Source organism: Nelumbo lutea, chromosome 2 (assembly GCF_056320005.1).
Source record: "Nelumbo lutea isolate HS-2025 chromosome 2, American lotus-T2T, whole genome shotgun sequence".
Lineage (NCBI taxonomy): Eukaryota > Viridiplantae > Streptophyta > Magnoliopsida > Proteales > Nelumbonaceae > Nelumbo > Nelumbo lutea.
Genome location: NC_142685.1, coordinates 56,516,339 through 56,543,824, shown reverse-complemented (window position 1 = coordinate 56,543,824; position 27,486 = coordinate 56,516,339). Strand labels below are relative to the sequence as shown.

Here is a 27,486-nt window from a genome sequence, read left to right as displayed (position 1 = left end):
GGAGTCTAAGTGGCCATCTAACGATAGAGAAGTCCTTGATTGCCATTAAGATCTCTCATCGCTTCACATTCAAGGGAGTATAGTTCGTCTTCTCCACTGGAGGGGTCCTGTAATACGGACCCGACCTGTAACTTCGCGATGGGGATTTGTTCCTCGAGCTCGGGGACTTACTTCTTCACTAGGGGGACTTACTTTTTTTTCTTTTCTTGTTGCTCGTCCCTTCTTCCTCTCTCTTCCTCTTTTCTCCTGGTTGGTTGTCAGTTTTCTGATTTATCTCCTCTTCAATGTTGATAAACCGATCTGCCAATTAGAGGAACTCGGTGATGTTCTTTGGTTTGTTGGCCGCAACATGCCACTTGAACTCTTTGTGGGTGATGCCTTTGCGCGCTACGGTGAGACGTACTATTGGGTCAAGGTCCGGTATCTGTAGGCATCTCGCATTGAAGCGTTTGATATAACTGCAGATTGACTCTCCCTCCCTATGCACCACATTCAGAAGGCTCTCCTGTGACTTCGGGCAGTTCTTACTAGTGATGAAGTGGGTCATAAACATATTTGCGAACTACGCCCAGCTTCTGATGGAACCCGGCGCTAGATTTCTGTACCAGGTTCGAGCTACTCCTTTGAACATGGTGGAGAAAGCCACACACATACAAGTGGCCCCAGCGAGGTGCATCTGGGACTGGAATGCGTCCACATGATCATTAGGATCAAAGGACCCATTGTACTTGTCCAGTGGCGAAACCTTGAAATCTTTCAGCATTGGAGCCACTAGGAGCTCGGGTGACAGGGGGAAGGCTAGCTCAAAAGAACAGGTGTTGTTCCTGTAGCCACCGAGCTCACCCCCTCTCTTTCTCGACCTTGATCTACTAGATGGTTGGGCTTTACTGCTTTTTTGGTGGAGCGACATTCGTACTATCGGCCTCCGTGTTGTTAAGTACTTCAATCTTACTTCGAATAGTAGGACGAGCTGGTTCACAGATTCTCCTTGCCACTTCCTCTTCGTCATGCGTTCAATGCTGGCTGTTGCGAGGTACCGAGGGGTCTCCCTTGGAGCCCGCACCTCGGACCTCGAGCCGATGCTCCACATGGGAAATCTGTTGGCTGTGCCTCTCGGGCTGGCTAGGTTCGAGCCTATTCCTCAAGCTTTCTCTTCGAGAAGCAAGGGGGAGTACATTAGTCACCTACGCCACCCTACAGCGGGGTTTGTCCCAAAGGAGGGACCGACACCTGCGAAGTTCTCTCCCTACGGGGAGGAGACTGGTAGGCATTCTGGCGCTGGTTGTTCGTCGGCTGGCTTGGTTGCAGTGGTGGGAAATGCTGCTAATACAATTGATAAAATTAATACTGTTGGAACTGATGAATCTACTGCATTTGAATCTACATTGTCCGAACGCTCTAGACGAGGTTGCTGAATTAGGAGTGCCTGATCCCAGGGGAATCACGAAAGGCTCTGAGAATGTGGCACTCACCTGTTGGATAGCGTGGGGCGCAGATAGTGATGGGACCTCAGATGCAGTCAGAGGAATGGTGAACTGGCTAATTGTTACCGAGGGTCCTTGGGGAACGACTATCTGCTGCTCTTGCCCCCCGTGATGTACATGTTACCCTTACTGTTGTGGTTGGATGATACCATTAAGGTTGAGACTGAGTTTGAGATTGTAAAAAATTGGGATGACCTTTTGATCATTTCCCACAGACAACACCAATTGATGATGCACGATCTAGAAGCTCCTAGCTGGAGGGTTGCCTGGACGTACTCGAGTGATGAGTTGGAGCAAACTACAAAACAGAGATCAGAGTGACCGGGGTGGATGACCCGGGGAGGTCACTCCGATGCTTAAGTTAGTATTCTATTGTGGTTGTAAGCTAGAATTTGAGTGCTAGAGAGCTTGGATGCAAATAATCACACATACCTGGAGGATGGAGGGATTGATGCCTTTATATAGTTGAGCTATCGTGGGTTTCCCGAAACAATTCCGAGGTCTGCGGCCTAAATGGACGAGATCTGTTTCCGCTTTAGTCGAGGAATAACATATCAATCAATGAACCTTATTATCGCCACCCAATCCGGGCGGAGAGAAGATAAGGCTTGCCGTTATGCGGTGTGATCCCGTAATATTTGGAGTCTAGGAAGCTACTGGAATTGATTACGTGTCACTTCGGTTCCTGGGCCCCAAACTTGATTAGTTGCCGAGGTGGCATTATGCTGAGGTGACTTTATGCCAAGGTGGCCAAACATCCAAACTCCGCCTACTACTGACTAGGCTCCCTTTGCTGAGTTGCCATCCTACAGGCAGATCATATCCATGTGACCTTTATTTACTAAGTTGTGCCAAATTACCCCTCATCATAATTGATTATAGTCCTAAGATGTCCCCGTGACCTTTATTTACTAGGTCGTGCCAAATTACCCCTCATCATAATTGATTATAGTCATAAGTGGTAACCAATCAGTTTGTATATTTGCCTATTTCAAAATTTGCATGGTTGAGTTAGAAAACCCTACTCCCAATTATTATGCAAAACAAACATGGAGAACTATTGCCTTTCGTTAAATGGCAATATTTAATATCCCAATGTAGTGTGTATATATATATATGGTCTTCCCTTTTGTTAAATGGCAATATTTCAAGGTTTTGGAATCCCTTGTAATGTCCACCCTTCCCATGACTATGTCTATAAAGTTATTTCATCTATTTATTGGCATCTAGAAAAAATTGACCTAGAAACGGAATCGTTCTGGCCACCGGTTTTCAAGTTAATGGTTCAACCGTCTAGTTTGAATGGATGGCCCGTTCTGGCAACAAAAGTTAAAAAATAAAAAAATAATAATTAAAAATAAAAAATGGCCAAAAACCATTGAACGGGTCATCGGGTAAATGGTTTGACCGCCCGGACCAATCGGTCATTGACTGATTCAATGATTTTTTCCAGGGACCGGGTTTGGGGTAAAACAGAACCGGTTGCTTGGACGGTTCCTGGGCCAAACAGTTCTACCATCTGGGTCAATTGGGAGTTCTCGATACAAAAAACCAAGACAATTATGAAGTAGAACTTAGAACTATACTATATGATCGTATTCTTTTATATAAGATGCTTTGCTGAAGCAATATTTAAAAGCGAGCACATGATGATGTCTTTTAATCTTTATATGAGTTTCAAGACTTGAGTACTTATAATTGTAAGTTTCTTATTAAGAAAACATTGTCTTTTTTAATGTAGCAAATAGCAATACTACAATTACCCATTGAAGGAAGTATCATTATTTTATGGTTTTTTTTTTTTTTGGAAAAATAGAAATGATAATCTTTTTAACAAGCTCTTTTATTACTTGAGAGAGCCTTTAATTTTCGGAGAAGTACGGACAGACCCAATGCAGATTTCTAATTTCCACCGCAAAACTATAAGCATTCAAAAGGTCAAAAACCCACATTCTATGCACGTATAAAGGCCCGTGAATTGGCATCAATTCCGAGCTGACACCTACCCAAAATGTACTTTGACACTGCAAATTCTGACCCTAGGCTGATCCGTCCTTCTCCCATAATTTTTTCATGGATTTGAAAGTCAGCCTTAATGTTGAGGATATGTCTTCTCATGGTAAAACATGGTTGCATGCACATCTTATGGAAGAGTCCTCGGCGGAGTGTTATTGTACCTTTATCAGTCTACAAGAATTTATCATTTTTAACATAGGAATTGAAGTTTTGATGAGATTTGGTGTATTACTGCTGGTATGATTGAATGTTTTAAATACAAAATTTATTTTTATCTTCTAAATTAACTTGAAAATTAAATCTGTCTTAATTGAAAAATGTCCAGTACAAAAAAGGCTGTTTCCAAGATTTGATTTAAACCCTAGTCACCCTTTATCACAATGGAGCAACCTAACCATTGCACCAAGGCCCATCCAAAATCGAAAAATAAATTTTAACACTGAAATATTCTTGAAAAAAAAAAGATAAAAAGAAAAAGATATTATTTTGAGCAATCTATCAGAGATTGTAATGGCTTGATACAACTATGCTCACATTAATTACATTCCAAGGGGTTTCTTGATTGCAAGTACATGCTAATTAATCTATATCTACCTAAGGGGTTTAATTTCTCTAGCTTCTAACCATCACTCACAGATCTGGAACATCGCACCAGCGGTTTGACCAGCCGGTCCAATCACCCATCTACTCTCTAGCTCCAGTCCCTGAGAATTCTCTGCAGATCCTCAGGCCGGCAGGGTATGGCAAGAGCTCCCTTCTGGTTGAAGCCGAACTCCTCCTCTGCTTGCTCTAACAACTTAAGGAATTCTGGGTGAGAGAGATAAGCCAATTCAAGAACAAATCTCTTGGGTTGGTCGCAATCAACTGCGAGCACCACAAAATGCCCTTCCTTCACATCCTCGGGAAGCTCCATTGCAGCAGGATTCACTTCTTCATCAGAGACACCATCACCACTGAGTTTCTTTGGTGATGAGAGAGTAGCTAACTCCTTTATCTTCTTCTTGATCCTCCTGAGCATTACTATATGCTTAGTAGTCTTGGGCGGCATCTCTGCTGCAAGAAATGAAGGAACTGATGAAGAGAATTAATTAATATCGTTGGTTGTTGTAGTGAGAGAAATGGGACTCCAGTGTAAGATTTATATCTGGATGAAAGCACAGAAGAAGAAGAGAACATCAGACTTGTGCTAGATATTCTCTTATTAGACCAGTGCATGTGTATATGAACCTTCTGTTGGATACACCCATGACCAGTCACTGTAGAATTTCTTATTCTGGAAGTATGGTGGGACTCCGGCTCACGTTGCCATGTTCCATGAGGAGAGAGAACTTTGGCTCTTATTAAATCACCTTTTAACAGTGGATTTAAGGCCACCTCTCGATGCCCAGTTCTCCACCACTCTTTTGCAGTCGAATAATCCGGAGTTTTATATTTCAGGCAAAGCAAACGCATAGACATCTGGTTGGTAGGAGAGCAATAGCTTCCCATAGGTAAAGGGTCAATGAATCCACCCGAAATTTGATTTTAGTAATGAAACCAAAACAATAAACGTGTATCCTTACTGATGAGCCGTGTTCTGGACTAGTCTTTATCAGCTTCAAGCAAAATGTGCGGACGACTAGCCGGCCGCCGGCCAATCTTGTTCATTAATCTAATTATCTATATACGCTCTTGTGCAATTATCAGTAAGCGGAAAAGTATGGACAGACTCAATACAGATTTCTGAATTCCACTGTAGCGCTAGATCCGGATTTCCCTCATTTGACTCGTCTTTTTCAATTAGAAGCTCACCCAAGCTAGGTGTCAACGACCAGTTTTGGATTGGACCCAATCTGATCCAAATCTTATTAAATTGGATTTGGACGATCCATTATAATAATTATTGGATTGAGTCAATTCAAAATAAATTGATCCATATTTTTATTGGTCTGAATTAGGGATGAGTATTATTCGGTTAAAACTGAAAAACCTAACAGAAAATTCTAGTTTCTGTTTTTTCGGTTTGGTTATTTTGGTTTTTGGTTAATTCAGTTCGGTTTTTCGGTTTTTAAATATTTTAGTTTCGTTTTCAATTTTTAGAATTAGAATTTTGGTTGACCGAAAAAAACTGAATTAACCAAACTTTTTTATGTAGCATGTAATATATAATATATAATATATAATATATAATATACAACATATTATATTTAATATATAATATAATAAAATTTGATTTCATAATATATATTTATATATTATATGTTATGATATATACATATAATATAGTATATAGTATATATTTTTGAAATTCGGTTTTAACTTAAACAACCAAAAGTTTCAGCTTCAGTTATTTTGATTTTCCTCTAATTCGGTTTCGATTAGGTTTTCATTTTTCTAATTCAGTTTTTAAAATTTTGGTTTATTCAATTCGATTTTTAACCGAATAAACCAAATACTCACCCCTAGTCTAAATTGGACCTAAACCAAATTTCCAACAATCCATGAGGCCAAACCCTTGTTCTATTTGAAACCAATCAAAATTGAAACCAACATAAAACCACTTTTATGAAAGTACTTTTACAAAAGCACTTTTGTAAAAACACTTATACAAAAGCACTTTTATAAAAATAATTTTGTGAAAGTACTTTTACAAAAACACTTTTACAAAAGCACTTTTTTATAGAAGTACTTTTACATGAAATCACTTTTGTGAAATCACTTTTACAAAAGAAATTTTACGAAAATACTTTTTGTAAAAGTACATTTATGGAAGTACATTTATAAAAGCACTTTAGGAAAGCACTTTTATGAAAGAACTTTTATAAAAGCACTTTTATGAAAGTACTTTTATAAAAGCACTTTTATCAAAGTACTTTTATAAAAGCACTTTTATCAAAGTACTTTTACAAAAACATTTTTACAAAAGCATTTTTATAAACCAAATGCTCACCCCTAGTCTAAATTGGACCTAAACCAAATTTCCAACAATCCATGAGATCAAACCCTTGTTCTATTTGAAACCAATCAAAATTGAAACCAACATAAAACCACTTTTATGAAAGTACTTTTATGAAAGCACTTTTGTAAAAATACTTATACAAAAGCACTTTTATAAAAATAATTTTATGAAAATATTTTTACAAAAACACTTTTACAAAAGCACTTTTTTATAAAAGTACTTTTACATGAAATCACTTTTACAAAAGAAATTTTACGAAAATACTTTTTGTAAAAGCACATTTATGGAAGTACATTTATAAAAGCACTTTAGGAAAGCACTTTTATGAAAGAACTTTTATAAAAGCACTTTATCAAAGTACTTTTACAAAAGCATTTTTATAAAAGCACTTGTATATAAGCTTCTATGAAAGTACTTTTATAAAAGTACTTTTATCAAAGTACTTTGATAAAAGTACTTTTATCAAAATACTTTTATAAAAGTACTTTTATCAAAATACTTTTATAAAAGTACTTTTATCAAAATACTTTTATGAAAGAATTTTTACAAAAGTGATTTTTCAATGCCAAAAGGGTATATTTTTGTCATATTCAGATTTTCTTCATTTAATTAATTTTTGTATTATATATATATATATATATATATATATATATATATATATATATATAATATCCTGTATATAATTTTTGATATTTTATTCGGTTTGGATCCAATCCTGTCCATTTACATTTTAATGTGAGTCCATTTGTAAGTGGACTCACATTGGATTGGACCGGGATAGCCCAAAACCAGTCCAATTGACACCTCTACCCAACGGTGCACAGTGGTTCACTAGAAAAGCTTTTGATTTTGTTTTCACTGTAAAACCCCCTATATTGGTGCAGTAATTACTAGTTAAATGGAGTGTGTAATTGTTAGTGTGTGTGTGTGAGAGGGTAGTACTGGTTGTCATGTTTTTTTTTTTTTTTTGAGTGAAGAAAGCAAAGGAGTTCATTAAAATAAAACCAACAATACAAAAACTAAGAAGTTAGGGTCTAATTAAGTCTTGACTTGCTAGGTCCTTGATTCAATCAGAGATTCCACTAGCATAAATTCTAGACTCTTTTGGTCCCCGCTTAGCCAGTAGATGGGCTACAGAATTACATTTTTTGTTTACATAAACAAAATCAACATTAAAATTTGTTCTCGCTACTTCAATATCTTTGCACAAAAACAAAAGTATCTGAAGCTTCATTGGAGTTCTTTGATGATAACGCTTGAACAATGTTAAGGCAGTCCGATTCCACCGAGATCAAGGAGTCTCCTATCCCTTCCAAGAGCATCACTCCATTAAGGATTGCTATAACCTCCGCCTAAATGGGGGACTATCCAGAAATCTTCCCAAAAGCAGCTGAGATCACTATCCTGGAACTATCCCTTAGAACTGCACCAAAACCAATCACACCAACCCACAAAAAAACTGCCATCCACATTTAGTTTAAATTCACCTGGCTTGGGCACTTTCCAAAATACAGCTGCTGACATTCTAGGGGCTTGAAAAAAACTGCCACTCTTCTTGGGAAATCTTCTGCCTCTCCCTCCACATCCTGTAAATTACAGCAAGGGCATCTCTAGGCTCTGGATCAGAATTTTCAAAAACTTTTTTATTCCTGTTTTTCCATATAATCCACAACAAGAGGAAAGAGAAAGTTATAAGATCAATCTTTCTTTCTTTATCTTTCATACAATAGTTCAACCAAAAAAACAAACCAGTGAGAAAAGCTAATATAGTGTGGGCCCTGGTTTATTCTTAGGTTTAAATGGCTTCCAAACCACACCGCTTGAGCATGGCTACAGAAAAACAGACAATTCATTAGAGACAGTCTCCTGTAGGCAAATGGGACACCTATCATCAACAACGAGTCTTCTCTTGTAGAGATTCTCTTTAGTTGCTATAGAATTTTTGCAGCATTTCCAAATGAAACTTTTAATCTTTGGATCTATTTTTGCTTTCCAGATTTCAATCCAATGTGTTTTCTTGAACACCACCCTGTACCCATTGTTCCTGTTAGTAGCCCGGTCATGATTAGTGTTGTTATGTTAAATATTGCATAGTACCCTGATTTTATAGTATACTAAGCATTTAGGTGAAGTGTCCATCTCAGCTTGTCTTCCCATTGTCCCTCAGCTAGGTTTATTCTTTGAATATTGGAAGAAAAAGGCTCCCCAAAGTTTTCTACCATAAGCAGTTAAGCACCGAGTACCATCTTCTTTCCCCTTGCACCACAAGATCCTTGACCCAAATGAGGTTTGAGCTATTTGGTTTGGGGTCCACTATTCTAAAACTTGGAATATTGGGAAGCCATGGGTCCTCCCATATTTTGACCTGATTCCCCATATTAACTGCCCACACAGCTCCTTGTTGGAGAACTTCCCTAGCAGCAACAAGGCTTCGCTAGCCCCATGACCCGTTCTTAGGTAGAGCTGAATTCAGAAAATTTCTACCCCTTAAATATTTGCCTTTGATAATTTTAACCCAGAGGTTCTCCTCATTCAAACAAAGCCTCCATGTTTGTTTTGCCAAGAGAGCCAAGTTAAACTTGTAGGGATCCCTAAAGCCTAAACCTCCATCCAATGTGTTTTTACTTAAATCATTCTAGTTAACCCACTGAGGTTTTTTTTTTTTTTTCTGCTTCCCCCACCAGAATCTTAATTGAATCTTTTTTATTTCATTGCATACACTCCTCGGGATCAGAAAACAAGTCATGGTATAGTTTGGAATAGCACACAACCTTCAGCATAACCTCTTTACCAGCTTGAGAGAGTAGAGCTCCTTGCCATCCAGATAGCAGTTTCTCAACTCTTTCAATCAGGAATTTGAACAGGGCATTTTTTTATTTTCCTTTACTTGTTGGGAATCCTAGATAAATTGATGGGGTCTCAACCTTTTTTTTTTATTTTAAGGAATCTGGCCATCATTTTTTGGATCTTAGGGTGTAAGTTCTTACTGAAAAATAAAAAATGAAAAACCAGATTTAGAGAAGTTTACCTGCCAACCAGAAGCCTCTCCATAAAGTTTGAGAGTATCAAATAAGGTCCGTCTCTCCCCAAGATCTGCTTTAGTGAAGATGTAACTGTCATCTGCAAAAAAAAACAAATGAAAGACAATTGGACAATTTTTTTGTGATTGTTAGGCCAGATATCTTTTTTGTCTTCACCAGATCTGTGATTTTAACAGATAGGACCTCTAAGCAAAACAAGAAGAGGTAAGGGGATAGAGGGCCCTTTGTCTCAGACCCCTTTCAGGACAAAAATTTTTACTAGGACAGCCATTGACTAGAACTTTATAGACAACAGTTGTGACACACTACATCACCCACTCAGTCCATTTGCTACCAAATCCCAATTTTTGTAAAGCTTTTTCTAGGAAGGTCCACTCCACCTTGTCATAGGCTTTACTCATATCGAGTTTAAGTGCCATTCATGGACTTTTTCCTTTTGTTTTCCTCATGAAATCAATGATTTCATGGGCAACTAGGATATTATCCTGGATAAAACGGCCAGGTGTGAAAGCACTATCATTTTCACTAATCAATTAACCTAGTAAAGGCTTTACTCTATGATGAAGGGTGATTTAGCACGACCTAGTAAGAAGGGGACACGTAGACGCAATCTGCTTGAGGGGTGACAACTCAGCCAAACGAACCCAGACCGCAACATTCTAAGCTCGGATGTTCAGCCACCTCGGCCCAAAAAATCACCTTGACGTAGAAACACCTCAACACCTAATCCAGTTCAGGACTAAAGAACCAAAGTACCAGTTCAGAGCTAAAGAGCCAAAACGCCACGTAATCTACTCGAAAGGCCTCCCCAATGGACCCCGAATTTCTCGAATCACGATGAGACTCATCCTAGCTCTGCCTGAATCGGAGGTAGATGATAAGCCTTATCAACACATTGCTCCCCTTCAAAAACGGAACATATTCGCACAGCCCAGAGATCCCAGAGCGCTTTCGTAAGGCCCACGACTACTCCATTATATAAGGACATTAAACCCCAAGGCAAAGGTACGTGTGATTATTTTACTCACTAGCATTCAAGCACTCAAGTATTCAGCTCGCATCCATAGTATAATACTAACTTAAGAATCGGAGCGACCTCGCCAGGTTATCTACCCCGGGTTCTCTGATCCACTATTTTGCATATTGGTCCAGCTCGTCGCACAATTGGAGTTCGGATCGTCTTCCAACTACGAGTATTTAGATTGTGCACCATCAATTGGCGCCGTTTGTGGGAATCGATCGAAAGGTCATCCCAACTTTAGTTACAATTTTATTTTTTCAATTTTCCCCAATGGACTCTTCCAGCAACACCGGAAAAAGTACCGAGATGAAGGTCACCGGGGGGCAAGATCAGCAACCAACCTTCCTCCAAGGTCCTACGATATGCATTGGCCAGTTTACTATTCCTCTTACAGTGTCAGGAGTCCCGTCACTGTCCGTACCACGGTACTACGCAAGTGAGCGTCCCGCTTCCCCCAGTGAGTGTGACTTTTTTCGGCCCATCTGTGGTCCCTCCTGGAATTGGGCACTCCCAATTCCATGACCTCGTTCAGTGCATCCGGACGATACAGATCCAGATGCAACAGTAGCAATTCCCACCACCACAACCGAACCAACAACCGATTGCACCCCGGCACCCAGGGTTGTGTCAGGGCCAGAACCCGAATCGGCCTGGAACCAACCAAAATGTCAACCAATCCCCCCATCGAGGTGAGGGGACCTCGTAAGTACCGATTCCTCCCAGGAGTCAGGTTTCGTCCCGTGGGAGGAGAGACGATCAGCACACTACTCCAGCCTCGCAAGGAAATTTTAGAAACGGGCCCGAGGATAGTCAGCTCAACAGGGCCAATCCGCCTCGACACTCCCAACAGGAAAATGATGGCTCGCGAGAAGATAATAACCAGCCCAGAGTTCGAGGTGCGAACTCGAGGCACGACCCCTCTGTCCCTCACGATAGCCAGTGCGAACCCCACAACTGAGAGAACCTAGCAAGAAGGAACTAGGATCCACCTCGCGATAATGTCCGTGGTGATGCTGAAATACTAGACCAGACCGAAATCAGCAGTACTAACGCCGAGCCGGTGAAGAAGCAGCAGCGGCGGTGCTCGACTAGGAACAGCCTACCGACGAAGCCAGGCCAGCAAGCAGAGTGAGCCAAAGAAAAGGAAGAAGTGAGCTCGGTGGCTACGAAAACTTGCCCTCCATTACTTTGCCGGTCATCTCCTCTGTCTCCCGAGCTCTTGGCAACTCCGATGCCGAAAGATTTCAAGGTGTCCCCATTATACAAGTATGATAGGTGGTTTGACCCCAACGATCATGTGGATTCCTTCCAGTCTCAAATGCACCTAGCTAGAGCTGACGAGTCCTGCATGTGTGTGACCTTCTCCACTACGTTTAGGGGGGTAGTCCGAACTTGGCTCCATCAAAAGTTGGTCCCAATTTTCCGATATGTTTACTACGCACTTCATTACCAGCAAGAAGTGCCCAAAGTCGCAAGAAAGCCTTCTGAACGTGGTTCAGATGGAAGGACAATCAATCAGAAGCTATATAAAGCACTTCAATGATACTTGCTTGCAGATACCGGACATCGATCCAGCGGTGTGACTCACTGTGGCAAAGAAAGGAATCACCCATAAAGAGTTTAAGTGGCACGTGGTAGCTAACAAATCGAAAGATATCACCGAATTCCTCAAGCTAGCAGATCAATTCATCGGTATCGAGGAGGAGATCAACCAAAAGTTCGACAACCCACCGCTGGAAAAGAGGAAGAGAGAATGAAGGAACGAGCAATGGTGGGCAGAAAAGAAAGAAAAGCAAGTCCCCGAGCAGGGGAGGAAGCAAGTCAAGAAGTCGGTCCCCCTCGCGCATCCACAAGCCAAGTCGGTGCTCCAGGACCCCACCTATGGAGAGAACGAGCTATACGCCTTTGAATGCTAAGCGAGGAGAGATCTTAATGGCTATTAAGGATTCCTCATTCGTCAAATGGCCTCCTAGGTTAAGGGAGACCTGACAACAAGAAACCCGAATGTCTACTACCATTTCCACCGAAATCATGGACACAACACAGAGAATTGCAGGAATCTCCGCGACAAGATAGAAGAACTTATCCGCCGAAGGTACCTGAAGAATTACATATCGCGAGAAGAGAGGGGCAAGCAGACCGACAGGAAAATCGACAAGAAGACCAGAGGAGGAATGGCCCCGAGGTCAACAGGCAGAATGAGCAACCACCGCAACAATTGCCAGAGGAAAGACCAGTCCGCGGGGTGATTAACATGATCACCTGCGGGTCAGACCTCTTGGTAGATACGCCTTTAATAGGGGTGATTAACAAATTACAGTTACAGCAAAGCGACCTGAAACCGGTAGATACGCCTTCAATAGGGTTCCGCAGCGAGGAGGTCAGACCTCTTGGTCGAATCACAGTACCCGCGAAAACTGGCACGTAGCCAAACATTATGCGATTCGAGCACACGTTCCTGGTAGTCACGACTCCCTCCCCCTCAACACAATAGTAGGTCGGCCTATCACACATGTTTTACTGTTTTACGTGCAATAGTATCCACTTACTACTTAGCGATGAAATTCCCAACTGATTACGGAGTGGGAGTTGTGCGAGGTGACCAGCTCGAATCCCGCAAGTGCTACGTGGCTGCCTTGAAAGGAAAAGTAAAGCTGGCAGAGGATGTTGAGCTCGAGCAACCAGTGGAGTATACCGACGAATGAGCTGCCCCAAAAGAAGAGACACTCCACATACCAGTCTCTGTCATTGAACTAGCCAAAACTCTTCAGATCGGTGCCTCTATCAGCGAACCACTTCGAACCCAACTAGTAAGTTTCTTACTTAAAAATTTAGATGTTTTTGCTTGGTTTGCGGCAGAGATTCCCAGGATTGATCCAAAAATTACAACTCACAAACTTAATACTGACCCTTTAGTCAGGCCAGTAAGGTAAAAGAAATGCAACCTTGCCCCGGAACGTTGGAGGGTAGTCGATGAAGAGGTTGGGAAGCTCCTAGCAACAGACTTCATCAAGGAAGCCCATTACCCGAGCTGGGTGGCTAACCCGGTTCTGGTGAAAAAAGACAATGGCAAATGGCGCATGTGCGTCGACTACACCAACCTAAACAGAGCCTGCCCGAAAAACTGCTTCCTGCTGCCCAAGATCGATCGCCTAGTGGACGCAACCTCAGGGTATGAGTTGCTGAGTTTCCTGGACTCCTATTCCGGTTATAACCAGATTAGGATGGATCCCGCTGACGAAGACAAGACCGCTTACATAATTAAGCTCGGGTTATATTGTTACAAGGTCATGCCCTTCGGATTGAAAAATGTTGGGGCAACATTCCAGCACCTTGTAAATAAGATTTTTGAGCCGTTAATCGGCAATAAAGTAGAATGTTATGTTGATGACATGGTCGTGAAGACCCAGTTTTCAAATTCTTTGCTGGATGATTTAAAAAATGTTTTTCAAATTTTACGAAGATATAACATGAAGTTAAATCCGAATAAATGCGTCTTCGGAGTCACTTCGGGTAAATTTCTAGGCTATATAATCAACCGACGCGGCATCGAGGCCAATTTAGACAAAATAAAAGCGATTCTAGATATGAAACCACCCCGGAATATAAAAGAGGTCCAGAGGCTGACTGGCCGGATAGCCGCCCTGAGCAGCTTCATGTCTAAATCGGCAGACCGGTGCCTACCCTTTTTTAAAGCTATAAAAAAGAGCAAGGACTTCGAGTGGACTAAAGAATGCCAGCTCGCTTTTGACGAACTAAAAAATTACTTAAGTACTGCCCCAGTTTTAACTCGACCCTAAGAAGGGGACGTGTTAAAACTATACCTTTGCGAGCGATGAAGTGGTTAGTTCGATATTGATCAAAGAAGTAGATCGAGTTCAATGACCCATCTACTATGTAAGCAAAATTAAAACTAGATATCTGGAGATCGAGAAAATAGCATACGCACTAATCATAGCAGCCCGAAAACTTCGCCCATACTTCTAGGACCATACTATCGTTGTTCTCACCAACAAACCCCTGAGATAGATTCTACTCAAGCCCGAGGTGCCTGAAAGATTAACAAAGTGGTCCATCGAGCTGAGTGAATACGATATCCAGTATGAGTCTCGACCAGCAGTCAAAGCTTGTCAAGACTGTTGGAACAGACCAACAGAAGGCAGTTAGTCAGTTTTACAAGAGGAGGCCACATCAACTCAACTAACCAGCCACTTGTAATAATTGCCATCCACTTGTAACAACTGCCATCCAATTGGATTGTCAAGACTGTTGGAACAGACCAACAGAAGGCAGTTAGTCAGTTTTACAAGAGGAGGCCACATCAGCTCAACTAACCAGCCACTTGTAACAACTGCCATCCAATTGGATTGTCAAGACTGTTGGAATAGACCAACAGAAGGCAATTAGTCAGTTGTACAAGAGGAGGCCACATCAGCTCAACTTAGCAGCCACTTGTAACAACTACCATCCACTTGTAACAACTGTAATAGTCAAGATTGTAACACTATAAGTAGTAGAGCAGAAAAGGAATAGGGGCGGACTCTTTCAGCATTAAACTCTCTCTCTCTCTCTCTCTCTCTCTCCAAGAATTCAGGAGGTTGGCCCCTCGAAGAGAGCTGAGTTAGGCAGGTTCCTAACAATTTGGTATCAGAGCCAGCATGACCAACACAAGAAACACATCAGTAGACACCCAAGTGGATCAGATGGAAGTCGAGATCCATCGAATGTCTTCAGATCTCAAGGAAATGAAGGAAAGTTTCACTGCTATCCTCCTTCGACTAGAGCAGGGGGCAACGAACATTGACAGAGGAAGCCAAGAAGAGCGCAACAATGAAAACAGCCACATAATAGGGGCGGCAACAAGAATGGCCAAAATCGACTTCCCCATCTTCTCAGGTGGCGATCCAACTCTCTGGATTCTCAGAGCAGAAAGGTATTTCGATTACCATGAAACACCGAGGCAAGATAGGGTAGCTCTGGCTTCTGCACATCTTGAAGGGGAATCCATCCTTTGGTTTCAATGGTACCGAAGGGGGCACCCTCGCCAAACCTGGGCAGACTTCACCGATGCCATGACTGTCCGTTTTGGGTCATCTGGGTTCGAAGATCTTGATGAAAATTTGGCAAAGTTGCGGCAAGTAGGATCAGTAAAAGAATACCAAATGGAGTTCGAAAGGCTAGCCGTGAGAGTCCAAGGGTGGACAGAGAAGGCATTGGTGGGAAACTTCGTTGGCGGCCTAAAAGAAGAACTGCGACTGGAAGTGAAAGCGATGCAGCCCACTTCGGTCATCAATGCGGTAGCACTAGCAAGATTGTATGAGGACAAGTTCAATCGAGCAAGAAAGGTGCAGCGACCATGGGGTCCAGAAGCAAGAAGGGATCAAGAAAGGACGACAGCACCAGACAAGGAGGGAGTACTGGGCCCAGGCCCACTGGTTCTTTTCAAACGGCTGACCTGGGCAGAGATGCAAGCCCGCAAAGACAAAGGTCTCTGTTACAACTGCAAAGAGAAATTTGAGTCAGACCATCGCTGCATCACCGGTTGCAGAGAATCTAACCCAGGGTGGGAAATACAATCCAATGGCACGCCTGAAATATCCTTACAAGCCCTTACGAGACTTGCATCCCCTCAAACAATGAGAGTTGCAAGGCTGATTCTAGGACGCCAAGTGTCAATCCTCATAGACAGTGGCAGCTCCCTTAACTTCATAACTCAAGTCTTGGTGGATAAAATGGGACTTCCGGTGCAACCAACAACGACCTTTACGGTTCATGTGGCCAACGGTAATAGCCTATCTTGCAATAGCATTTGCATGGGCCTACCACTAAAGATTCAGGGTCATCAGTTTGCGGTGGACCTATATCCTCTCCATCTCAGTGGAGCAGACGTGGTGCTAGGCATTCAATGGTTAAGGCAGCTAGGACCCGTGGTCTGTGACTGGGCTCGTCTCACCATGGACTTCACATCAGAAAACTCTACAGTCCATCTACAAGGGCAGACATGCAAGGGCCCAAGGCCCATCAGTCTTGCAACACTGACAAAGCAAAGAGGAGACCCAGATCAGCCCACATTCATGCACATGGACTCAAATTTTCCCACTTAGATCTGCAATCAAATTTGCTACATTAGACCTTGAGGGCAAGGTCGCTCTAAAGGAATGGGGGTTGTCAAGACTATTGGAATAGACCAACAGAAGGCAGTTAGTCAATTTTACAAGAGGAGGCCACATCAGCTCAACTAACCAACCACTTGTAATAGCTGCCATCCACTTGTAACAACCGCCATCCAATTGGATTGTCAAGACTGTTGGAACAGACCAACAGAAGACAGTTAGTTTTACAAGAGGAGGCCACATCAACTCAACTAACCAGCCTCTTGTAACAACTGCCATCCAATTGGATTGTCAAGACTGTTGGAATAGACCAACAGAAGGCAGTTAGTCAGTTTTACAAGAGGCCACATCAACTCAACTAACCATCCACTTGTAACAACTGCCATCCACTTGTAACAGTTGTAACAGTCAAGATTGTAACACTATAAGTAGTAGAGAAGAAAAGGAATAGGAGAGGACTCTTTCAGCATTAAACTCTCTCTCTCTCTCTCTCTCTCTCTCTCTCTCTCTCTCTCTCTCTCTCTCCTTCCAAGAATTCAGGAGGTTGGTCCCTCGAAGAGCCCTGAGTTAGGCAGGTTCCTAACAAAGCTCAGGTGTTGGCAGATTTTGTAGCAAAGTGCACGTTCGGCGTAGCGACCCTCAAGTTGACAGAGCTCGCCCACACGACGGAAGCATCAACCAGTGCAGCGCCAGCCCCAGTCAGAATGGAACCGACCTAGGACAAGGAGCCCTGAATCCTCCACGTCAACAGCTCGTCCAACCAGCAGAGGAGCGGTGCAAGACTGATAATGTATGGCCCAAACGAGGTGAAGCTGGAGTATGCTCTCCGGTTTGGATTCGAGGCATCAAACTATGAGGCAGAATATGAAGCGCTCATCGCCGGGTTAACCTTACCAAGGGAAATGAAAGCAAAGCACCTCATCATATGCAGCGACTCACAACTAGTGGTCAACCAAGTCACTGGTGAGTACGAAGCCCGTGACCCCACTATGGCAGCTTACTTGGCCAAAGTCAGAGAGATCATGCGTAGCTTCGTCTCCTACTTTATCAGACAAATTCCGAGGTCCGAGAACGCTGAGGCCGATGACTTGTCACGTCTAGATAACACGAGCAACAACACTATGCGACCCACTCGAGGGGGCAGAAGAGGTTGCTCCCATGTCACAAGCGGAACAAAGCTGGATCGACCCACTCGCGAGTTATCTGCAACACGGGACCCTACCTACAAAACGCAATGTGACTCAGAGGGTAGAGTGTCAGTCAGCCAAGTACGTCCTCATAGATGGACAGTTGTACAGAAGATCCTTCACGCTCCCTTACCTACACTGCTTGCGACCCTCAGAAACTGAGCATGTACTTCGCGACACCCATGAAGGCTTGTGCGGTGGACACTTGGGTGGCAGAGCCCTCACACATAAAGTGTTAAGGCAAGGCTATTATTGGCCCACAATGAAGGCGGATGCACTCGAGCTTGTCAAAAAGTGTGACAAGTGTCAGAGGCATGCCAACATCCACCACCGACCTGCTGCTGATTTGAAATACCTCACCAGCCCGTGGCCCTTTGTGCAGTGGGGAATCGACATCCTTGGTCCTTTCCCACTAGCAACAAGGTAGAAGAGGTTCTTGGTTGTAGCAGTAGATTATTTTACGAAGTGGGTGGAAGCCGAACCCATGGTAACGAGCCTGTAACATACACAACTTCTTCTGGAAAAGCATAGTATGCCGCTTCGGACTACCCCGGATGCTGATATCCGACAATGGGAAGCAGTTCGAAGATGTTAAGTTTCAAAACTGGTGTGCTGAGATGGGAATTCAGCAAAACTTTACCTCGGTGGCACACCCCCAAGCGAACGGACAAGCAAAAGTAACTAACAAGGCAATACTTCACGGATTGAAGGCTCGCTTAACTCAAGCCAAGGGATTGTGGGTAGACGAACTGCCTAGTGTCCTTTGGGCCTACCAAACTACTATCAAGACTGCGACGAGTGAAACCGCCTTCAACCTCACGTATGGCACAGAGGCGGTGATCCCGACAGAGATCGAGGTACCCACGTTATGATTGGAGGCTTATGATGAGGAAGCAAACGATGACAAGCTCCGTACCAACTTGGACCTGGTAAAGGAGGTGCGATACCTAGTTTACATTCGGAGCGCAGCCTACCAGCAAAGAGTAACTCGGTACTATAACGCCTGGGTCAGAAAGCGACAGTTCCGTGTCGACGACTTGGTTCTTCGGAAAGTTATGGTACCAAAGCCCGGCGTAGGTAAGCTCGGACCAAATTAGGAAGTCCATACCATGTAAAGCAAGTATTCGAGGAGGATACATACGAGCTCGAGACTTTGGAAGGGAAGCAGGTACCTCGAGCATGGAATATTGATAACCTAAGAAGGTACTACTTATGAGCCCGCGACTCCAAGGCAAAATTTGTCTAAGTCTATGCGACCACTGAATTGACCAAAAAAGACGACCGACTGGAGAGAGAACCGTGAGTCACTCCCAAAAGCCTAAGGGCTATGATGCCGAGCTAAAAAAAAAGACCTCGGCACTACGATAAGTCCTAGTCGCCTCTTCGGCATAGGCAAATAAGTCATAATCGACTCTTCGGCATAGGCAAATGAGTCCTAGTCGCCTCTTCGGCATGGGCAAACAAGTCCTAATCGCCTCAACATAGGCGCAACGATCCCCAATCGTCTCTAAGTAGCCCGTGCATAGACAGGTCGGGTATATACCCTACAGTATCTATCCACCTCGGCGTACAACAACATAAGGTTAATTCCACCTGGAGTCCAGCTCGCCAGTCTGGCACTTCAAAATAACCAATCGCCTCTAAGTAGCCCGTGCATAGACAAGTCGGGTATATACCCTACAGTGTCTATCCACCTCGGCGTACAACAACATAAGGTTAATCCCACCTAGAGTCTAATTGGCTAGTCTGGCACTTCGGGATAACCAACACTTGGGAAAATTTTTTAATTAGAAAGATTTTTGCACAAGATTTTTTGAATCACTATATTTCATTAACAAAAAGGTTTTGAATACATGGTTACTATAACCGAGCTCAGAGGCCCAGGACATACACTAATGGGGGCACGGGGGGGGGGGGGGGGGTCCAAGAAAAGAGGCATGTTTAAACATCAGATCTGCCAAAATCACCTCCAGCAGGTCGGTCGGTCTCCATGTGGTCCTCCACGACATCCTGACCTGCCTCCCTTGACGGTCTCGCCTCGAGAAGTTTGTCATCGCTTTCTCCCTTGGAGGAGTCAGGTTTCTTGTCAGCTTCCTTCGCCATCTCAAGAGTAATGGCAGACATGGAGATAGGTCCGAAGTCGAGCTGGGGAAACTTCTACCGCATCAACCACTTGTAGAGCTTGAAGCCCGACTGGTATGAGCCAGAGCCATACTCGACCTGGAGGTCGTGAAACTCAGGGGACTCCTTGAACTCCTTGATGGCGCAATCTCTTTCTTGAAAGTGAGTGAAGGGGCAGGTTACTTACCACCATACAGTAGGAGGTTGCCCTCCCTCCGAGCTGACTTGTTGGCATGTTAGCCCACTCTGCTACCTCCGCAGGAAACACGACATCCTTGCTCTTAAGGAGCTCAAGCCTCGGAGTCATTATGCTCTCCTTTGCTGAAGGGGGTTGAGGCTCGGGCACCGAAGTACCTTCAAGCTCGCGAGGCGGGGTCCCCTCATCCTGATCCTCGTCCAAGTCAACAACCGGGGGCTAGGGACGAACGTCCTCCCCTGGGAGCTCAGTAGAGGGTGCCTCTGGTGCCACGACCTCGGGATCGACAAGAATCGAAGAGGAGGCCTCCTCTCGATGGGACCTCTTCGAAGCCTCTCGTCTTCCCCTTCTAAAAACTCCTTAAAAGGTTAGCGGCATCAACACCCGTCATAGCTTCTACAAGAGAGAAGAAAAAGAGTTAGTTGCGAACTGAAGTAAGTGCGAAAAGGAAAAAGGAGAAGTAATGTGTGTGCCGAGGTGGAGGCCTACCAGGAGGACTCAGCCCCAGCTCGTACAAGCTTCTCCTCGGCCAGGAAATCTTTCATCTCAAGGCCGAGGTTCCTCCAAGAGTGGATGACCACCCTATCTCTGCATCCAACCTCACCGCGGGGTCCTTAATGGCCACTCGCCAATGAGTCGGGAATGGCCATCCTTCAGAATTCCGAACAAAGAAGTACCTCCTCTTCCAGGCCGATACCTTGTTCGGGTTACCGAACAGGACCTTGAACCCAGAGTGAGGTGAGATATAGTAGCTCTGTCGGGTGTCCCCATGCAGGAAAGAAGAGATCTTTTTAATGGAACAAATCGAGCTAAAGATGTCTAAAGTAAGAGGTCGGTTATACTCATGGAAAAGTGAGATCGTACCAACAATGGTACGAATGGACTTCGGGTGTAGTTGGTCAATGGTGACGTTAAAGAACTTAATGATTTATACGATGAAGGGGTGGAATGGGAAGCGCAGCCCAACTACGAGCTGCTCCTCAAAAACCGCGAGTTCGTTATGATCGTGAACCCAAGGGTACTGACCCAAAGGAATGCTGAAAACAAGGGTGTCGAGGAGACGGTAACGAGCTATCAAGGAAAGCAACCTGTCCGAGGTCATCGTGGAAGGGCCAAAGTTGTCCGGATTCTGACCTCGAGTAGAAGACAAGACCCCCTTTCCGGAGTCTGGCCGCTCTACCTGAGGTTTGGGTTCCTCAAGGCGAGATGGCCCGACGTCAGGTAAAGACATTTCTCCTAAAAGGTTTAAAGAGGAGCTCTCTAACAAAGAGTTGGCCTCACCGACGGGAGTCGAGGACCGCACCTCGGCACCCCCAAGCTCGCTAGAGTCACTAAGTAATCTATCTATGCTAGCACTAGACATATTGGACAGGAAAAGGAAAAGGGAACAACTAGTGAAAGAAGACAAACTCACCAAAGAAGACGATAACGACCTCGGGCACAAGGGAAAGAATGGTGAGCTAAAGGACTCCGATGCGATCTCAGGAGAGCTTAGTTACACGACTTATGGCAAAGGTAATGGGCCCTTCGGCCCCCTATTTATAGTCCACCACATTCGGAAATCAACGTTTGAGATCTATACGATCCGACAGCTCCCATGAAAACTAGATGCACACAACCCGAGGACAAAACCGGTTGAGTGCGCCCTTTGGCGTCCGCAGAATTTATAAACAGTGTGACGTCCGTGCGTGGTCGAGACATGATCAGGGTCATTTTGTGGTTAAGCCAGATGATTGAACAGGTTCGACCAGTGGTTCGCCCTTCAAGTCGCCTAGACTTCATGCCAAACCCACCTAGACTCGTCATGAACTCCCCGCACCGGATCGGGACCCCTGGCACAGGGAGTAGGGGGCAATTGATGAAGGGTGATTCGGCACGACCTAGTAAGAAGGGGACACGTAACATTCTGAGCTCGGATGTTCAGCCACCTCGGCCCAAAAAACCACCTCGACGTAGATACACCTCGACACCTAATCCAGTTCGGGACTCAAGAACCAAAGTACCAGTTTGGAGCTAAAGAGCCAAAATGCCACGTAATCTACTCGAAAGGCCTCCCCAACGGACCCCAAATTTCTCGGATCACGACGAGCCTCATCATAGCTCTACCTAAATCGGAGGTAGATGATAAACCTTATCAACACATTACTCCCCTTCAAAAACGGAACAGATCTTATCCGCACAGCCCGGAGATCCCGTAGCGCTTTCGTAAGGCCCACGACTACTCCATTATACAAGGACATAAAACCCTAAGGCAAAGGTATGCGAGATTATTTTACTCACCAGCATTCAAGCACTCAAGTATTCAGCTCGCATCCACTATTTTGCAAATCGGAGCGACCTCGCCGGGTTATCTACCCCGGGTTCTCTGATCCACTATTTTGCAAATTGGTCCAGCTCACCGCACAATTAGAGTTCGGATCGTCTTCCATCTAGGAGTATTTAGATCGCGCACCATCACTCTATTCTCAAGAACCTTTGCAATTATCTTATAAACAGTATTGCACAAACTTATTGGCCAATAATGGCCTGCTAAGTCCGGGTCTTTTATTTTTTGGACTAATGCAATGTAAGTTTCATTAAATTCTCTGAGCAGTTTCTCTGTTGAGAAAATGTGTTTTACTACCCTAGTCACATCAATACCCACTTCAACCCAAATTTTTTTATAGAAAAATTTTGGGTAACCATCTGGGCCAGGGGCGTTCCTTGGATCCATTTGAAACATAGAAATCTTAATTTCCTCTTAAGTTACTTCCTTTTCCAAATTTTCTCTATCCACCTCATCTAGCGTTGGTTCCACACTAGAAAGCATATCATCTTGGTTTCTAGACCCAGAGGATTGATAAACTGCACTGAAGTGATTTTCTAATTCTATGGATATTTCCTCCCATCATCAATCCATTCTCCTCTATTGTTTTTCAAATAGCTGATTCTATTTATAGCTCTCCTCCCCTTTGTAATAGAGTGGAAAAACATACTATTTTTGTCCCCATGTTGGAGCCAATTCACTCTTGATCTTTACAACCACATCATCTCTTCTCTTTTGAGCCATACATTTAATTTTGCTTCAACCTCTTTAACTTTCCTTGCATTATATTCAGCACCCCGCTTTCTTGATTCTTCTTGTAATGAGGTTTTTTTTTTTTTTTTTAATTCAGCTATTCTCTTTTGGATGTTTCCAAACACCTCTTTATTCCAAATTTTACGATTTTGAGCCAAATTTCTGCATTTTGCCCCAAGTTTAATATGGTTGGAGCCTTTCTGCACAGGTCTCCACCCGAATAAGCCTGTCCCCTTCCCTTTTGTTTGTCCAGGTAAATAAGGGCCCACTACTAGGAATTTCTTGGAGCCCACACACATCCAAAAGATCTCTATACTTCTGTAATTTACTGTCACTACAATTTCTCCCTCCTTTTTCAGAATTGAAGAAAATCATATTGAGATCTCCTACACACATCCAAGGACCTTGAATTAGTTTTTGCCACTCTCCCGTTTCTGCATAAAAAAAATTCCTCTTGGCTCTCTTCGGCTCACCATAAATAAAAGTGTAGTGCCACACATCATTTCTATGGGTTTCAAAACACACATGTATAAAATTTTCATTTGCATAAAGTACCTTAGTCACATCCTCTTTCCAAAACAAAGCTAAACCACCACTTAAACCCCTAGCATCCACCCCCCAACATTGCCAATCTTTGAGAAATTTCAGTTTTTTTCTAACTTGTAATAATGAATTCTTTGTTTCTATTAAGAATACGCAGTCAGCTCTTTCTTTATTTTGGGTTTCTTTTAAAGCTCGAATTGTCAACGTAGAGCCCACTCCCTAACAATTCCAGCTCAATATTCTCATTTTCTACTCGAGACCTATTGTGGGACAGGTCGCAAAACCCACTTATTTTTAAGTTGAACTGTGCTATAGAATCTAAGGTACTTCTAGAGTTCCCTCCTTTCTTGCTTACTACACAATAATTTTTTGAAATGATTCTTTCTACATTGAACCCCAAGAAATGATGTTTTGTTCCCTCCCTCAAGTCCCAATACCCTCCCTTCCCTATATTTTTGTTGATTTTTCCATTTTCCTTATTTTTCCTGGTTTTGGTAAATAACTTCATAAACTAACCTCCCTTCTTGAGACTCCTTTTTCATCTAATCCATTTTTCCTCTTTCTTTTTTTCCACATCTGTAGTAGTTTTTTATCAATTCTTTTCTCAAAATATTTGCATTTGTTGTTAAAAGGCCAGAGATAAAAACACATTCATCTAGATTAGAAAGCATAGCATTCGAATGCATAGAAATAATAGAGACAATAGTAGGCACATACCTCATTTGATCTATGACTACCCAAGCAGTTTACAGTTCCTGTCTCAGAAGATTCCAATTCCATATCCGTAGCTAGCAACTCACCCTTCGATTCCTTCGACTGCAGCCCCATCAATATCTTCATTTTCTAACAGGAAGTCTTCAAAATCAATGCCCTCTCCAGGTGAGTTTTCTTTTTCCATCAACCATTCCAGATTCGACTCAGTTCTGATATCTTCTCGGGTATCTCTCTTTTTGCCCATCCCCGATTCATGTTCGGCTAGGTCCCACTCTCTGTTTCCACTTCTATAATAACTACCCCTTCATTCTTCTCTCTTTTGTTGCAGACAAGCTGTCAGCACTTCATCTTGAAAAATAGCCTTCACCATGGGATCTTTCCCTTTAAGGCTTTTTTTGTCATAACACGTCACTTGAATTTTGTCACCCAACCATGCACCTATCACCCCTCCTACTTCTCCTACTGCCACCTTGGCAAAACCTGTCCACTTAGCCTAATTCTGCCTCCAGAAACCTCGAGCTCCCCCACCTGTAACTGTCACTTCCTTGATCGTATTGTCTTTTTCCTCCAACTCAGTTAGCTGGCATGACTTCTCCGGCAAAATAATCAGTCGAACTGTCCCCTCAACAAGAAAATGCTCCTTAATCCAGAACTAAGGTTTGGCGCCTCTTGAAACAATCTCCTTCTGCATGAGTCCATGCCTTTAAAGCTTTTGTTTCGGTCCTTGATATGTGTCAGAGATCACATTCCTGCACCTCTAATTTCAACTAACTTTAGTATCTCCATACCTTCCTGACCACCCAGTTGATTCATACTCCTCTCCTCTGTCGTCCTTCTAAACCTATTCTCGCTTCAAATTGGGCCTTTCTCTCTCGTTGCTTCAATATCCGTCCTTTGAGAGTTTTTGAATTTAAAGTCTTCTTTTTCTAGTATTTCTCTTAGAGTCATCCCATATCTCATTTTTCCTTCTTCAGCTTCAAAGGTTTGAGCATCCAACCTCTTTGTAATCTCCTCCATTGCCTGCGCATTTGAGACTTTTTCGTAGTTTATCTCCTCATGGCCTATAAGGCCACATCTAAAGAAGAATAACGGCAATCCTTCATACTGAAAATTGTACCAAACTTTCTCTCCCTCTTCGTGTACATCGTAGTTTCCCATCGCCAGTGGTTTGCTCACCTTAATTTTGACTATGATTCTGAAGAAATGACCCCACTGTGGTTCCTCTTCTTCTAATTCTTCCTCCTCTTCCCCTTCCAAGCATCTTTCTTTAACCGCTTCGCCAGCTATCTTTACCAGTTTAGCTCCCCATTCCCAGCATCGCTTGTCTACAAGTACATTCAGGATTCTCACTATAATGAAGAGCTCATCAAAGACAAGTTTATCTATCGAGACATCTGGTACCCATTTGTTTAGTAATAGCGGGTACCCATTTACTAGCCATGGCTTTTGTTCCAGGAATAATCTCAAATCTTTCTCCTTAAAAGTGATCCATAGTATTTCGTTTTCTAACCATTTGACTTCATATTTAGAGTCAGGCTAAAAGTTATGAACATGCTGCAAGACTCCATGTGCATTCATTCTCTTGTCTGCCATTACTTTCCCATACAGATCTTTCCTACATATGTTTTGCAGAGATTTTAACTTTTGCTCCGAGTGTGACCTCCATTAAAGTCACTTTCTCCCCTTTTCAATGGAGGACTTTTGGAGAGCACGCAGCTTCGATTTGTCAACCACCGACCTCAGCTATCCAAAGTTTTGACGAAACCTCAGAAAGCATATTGCTCAGAGAGCACACCGGCTGTCAATGTAAGACGGAGAGTTGATCGTACAAGCATACAAGTACAACTAACTTTTAAATACCTCGCATTAGAGAGAGAGAAAAGAAACATATTTCAATACTAGGGATTGGTTTCATTTTCTCTTTTCTTTCTTTGTTTTTTTATTTTTTTTTTATTTTTATTTTTTTTTTAGATAGAGAGAGAGATTGGTTTCACAAAGTTTGTTAAGCATCTCAATAATGTCGGAGGCTCGATACAAACCAGTGGGAAACCAAAAAGGCAATATGTCCAAAAAACACTCTGAGGCATAACATAAGCATTATTTTGTCTTTGCCATGCATATGGAAGTTATTAAAGGAATCTACTTTTAACACATTAATACACCATTAACACATGCTCTCTCTCTCTCTTCTTTCCTATTTATTCTTTTAATAATCTCTCTTCATTAAATGTGTCATTATAACTCTCTCTTCAATAACTCATGCCACTATTTCTTTTTCATCTCTATTATTCCACTTAATTGCATAAAATACATTAACTTTATCTATATATATCCATTTCAATTTAACTATAATTTTATATATTAGATATATTTGCATTAAACTGTAATTATTAGTAAAGATTAGTTATATTGAAATTGAGATATTCAATCATATATTATTGCACTAAATAATCTACCTCCATTTAAAACTAGAATCCATTTATATTCTATTTGAAAATAATAAAAAACAATTAATCATAATAATTTAGTAAGTTACTTAAGTAAAATAAAAATAACTATTAATTATTGTTATTGATAAAAATATTTTTATAAATATAATAAAATAATTTAATTAATAAAAGGAATAAGATAAATTAAAAACTAATATCTATTTAAAATTAATATAAAACTAATACAAAATAATCAAACAATTACTATTTTTGTAATCAAATTTTATTAATTCAAAACCATCTTAAGTTCCACTAAAAAATAAAAATTTATATAGTTAATTAAATCTCATAAGGAATTTAAATTTAATAAAAACTTAATGTGCTTAAATAAATTCAATTTTTATTAATTTAAAAAATTAATAAAAATACTAATCTTAAATATAGTTTAATTGTTTTAAAATCAATTTAAATTCCATTTAAAAATAGGAAATTTTATAAAAACCTCCTTGGGTTTCTTAACAATCCTATGACCCCCCCAGTGTTTTGACCTTAACAAAAACATCCCCTATTATTTTGAAAAAGGTGCAAATACCTTCCTTTCATGAGCATTCCAAATAAAAAATAT

At 42.3% G+C, this 27,486-nt stretch overlaps 2 protein-coding genes across 3 annotated transcripts; both read right to left on the bottom strand.

The window, feature by feature from the left end:
• Positions 1-4,191: 4,191 nt before the first annotated feature.
• On the bottom strand, positions 4,192-4,548 carry LOC148870876 (auxin-responsive protein SAUR50-like). The gene has a single exon (XM_088970000.1). It carries the CDS (start codon positions 4,546-4,548, stop codon positions 4,192-4,194), a length of 357 nt encoding a protein of 118 aa, XP_088826126.1.
• Positions 4,549-7,433: 2,885 nt separating this feature from the next.
• LOC148870875 (uncharacterized) lies at positions 7,434-25,943 on the bottom strand. 2 transcript variants are annotated; one of them, XM_088968626.1, is made up of 3 exons: positions 24,436-25,943; positions 9,467-9,558; positions 7,434-8,024 (listed from the first exon to the last, which is right to left on the bottom strand). In XM_088968626.1, exons 1-3 carry the CDS (start codon positions 24,556-24,558, stop codon positions 7,964-7,966), a joined length of 276 nt encoding a protein of 91 aa, XP_088824752.1. In that variant the 5' UTR covers positions 24,559-25,943; the 3' UTR covers positions 7,434-7,963. The 2 variants fall into 2 exon arrangements, with proteins under 2 accessions (XP_088824752.1, XP_088824751.1); XM_088968625.1 differs by having other exon boundaries at positions 7,434-8,087; positions 24,436-25,108.
• Positions 25,944-27,486: the final 1,543 nt, after the last annotated feature.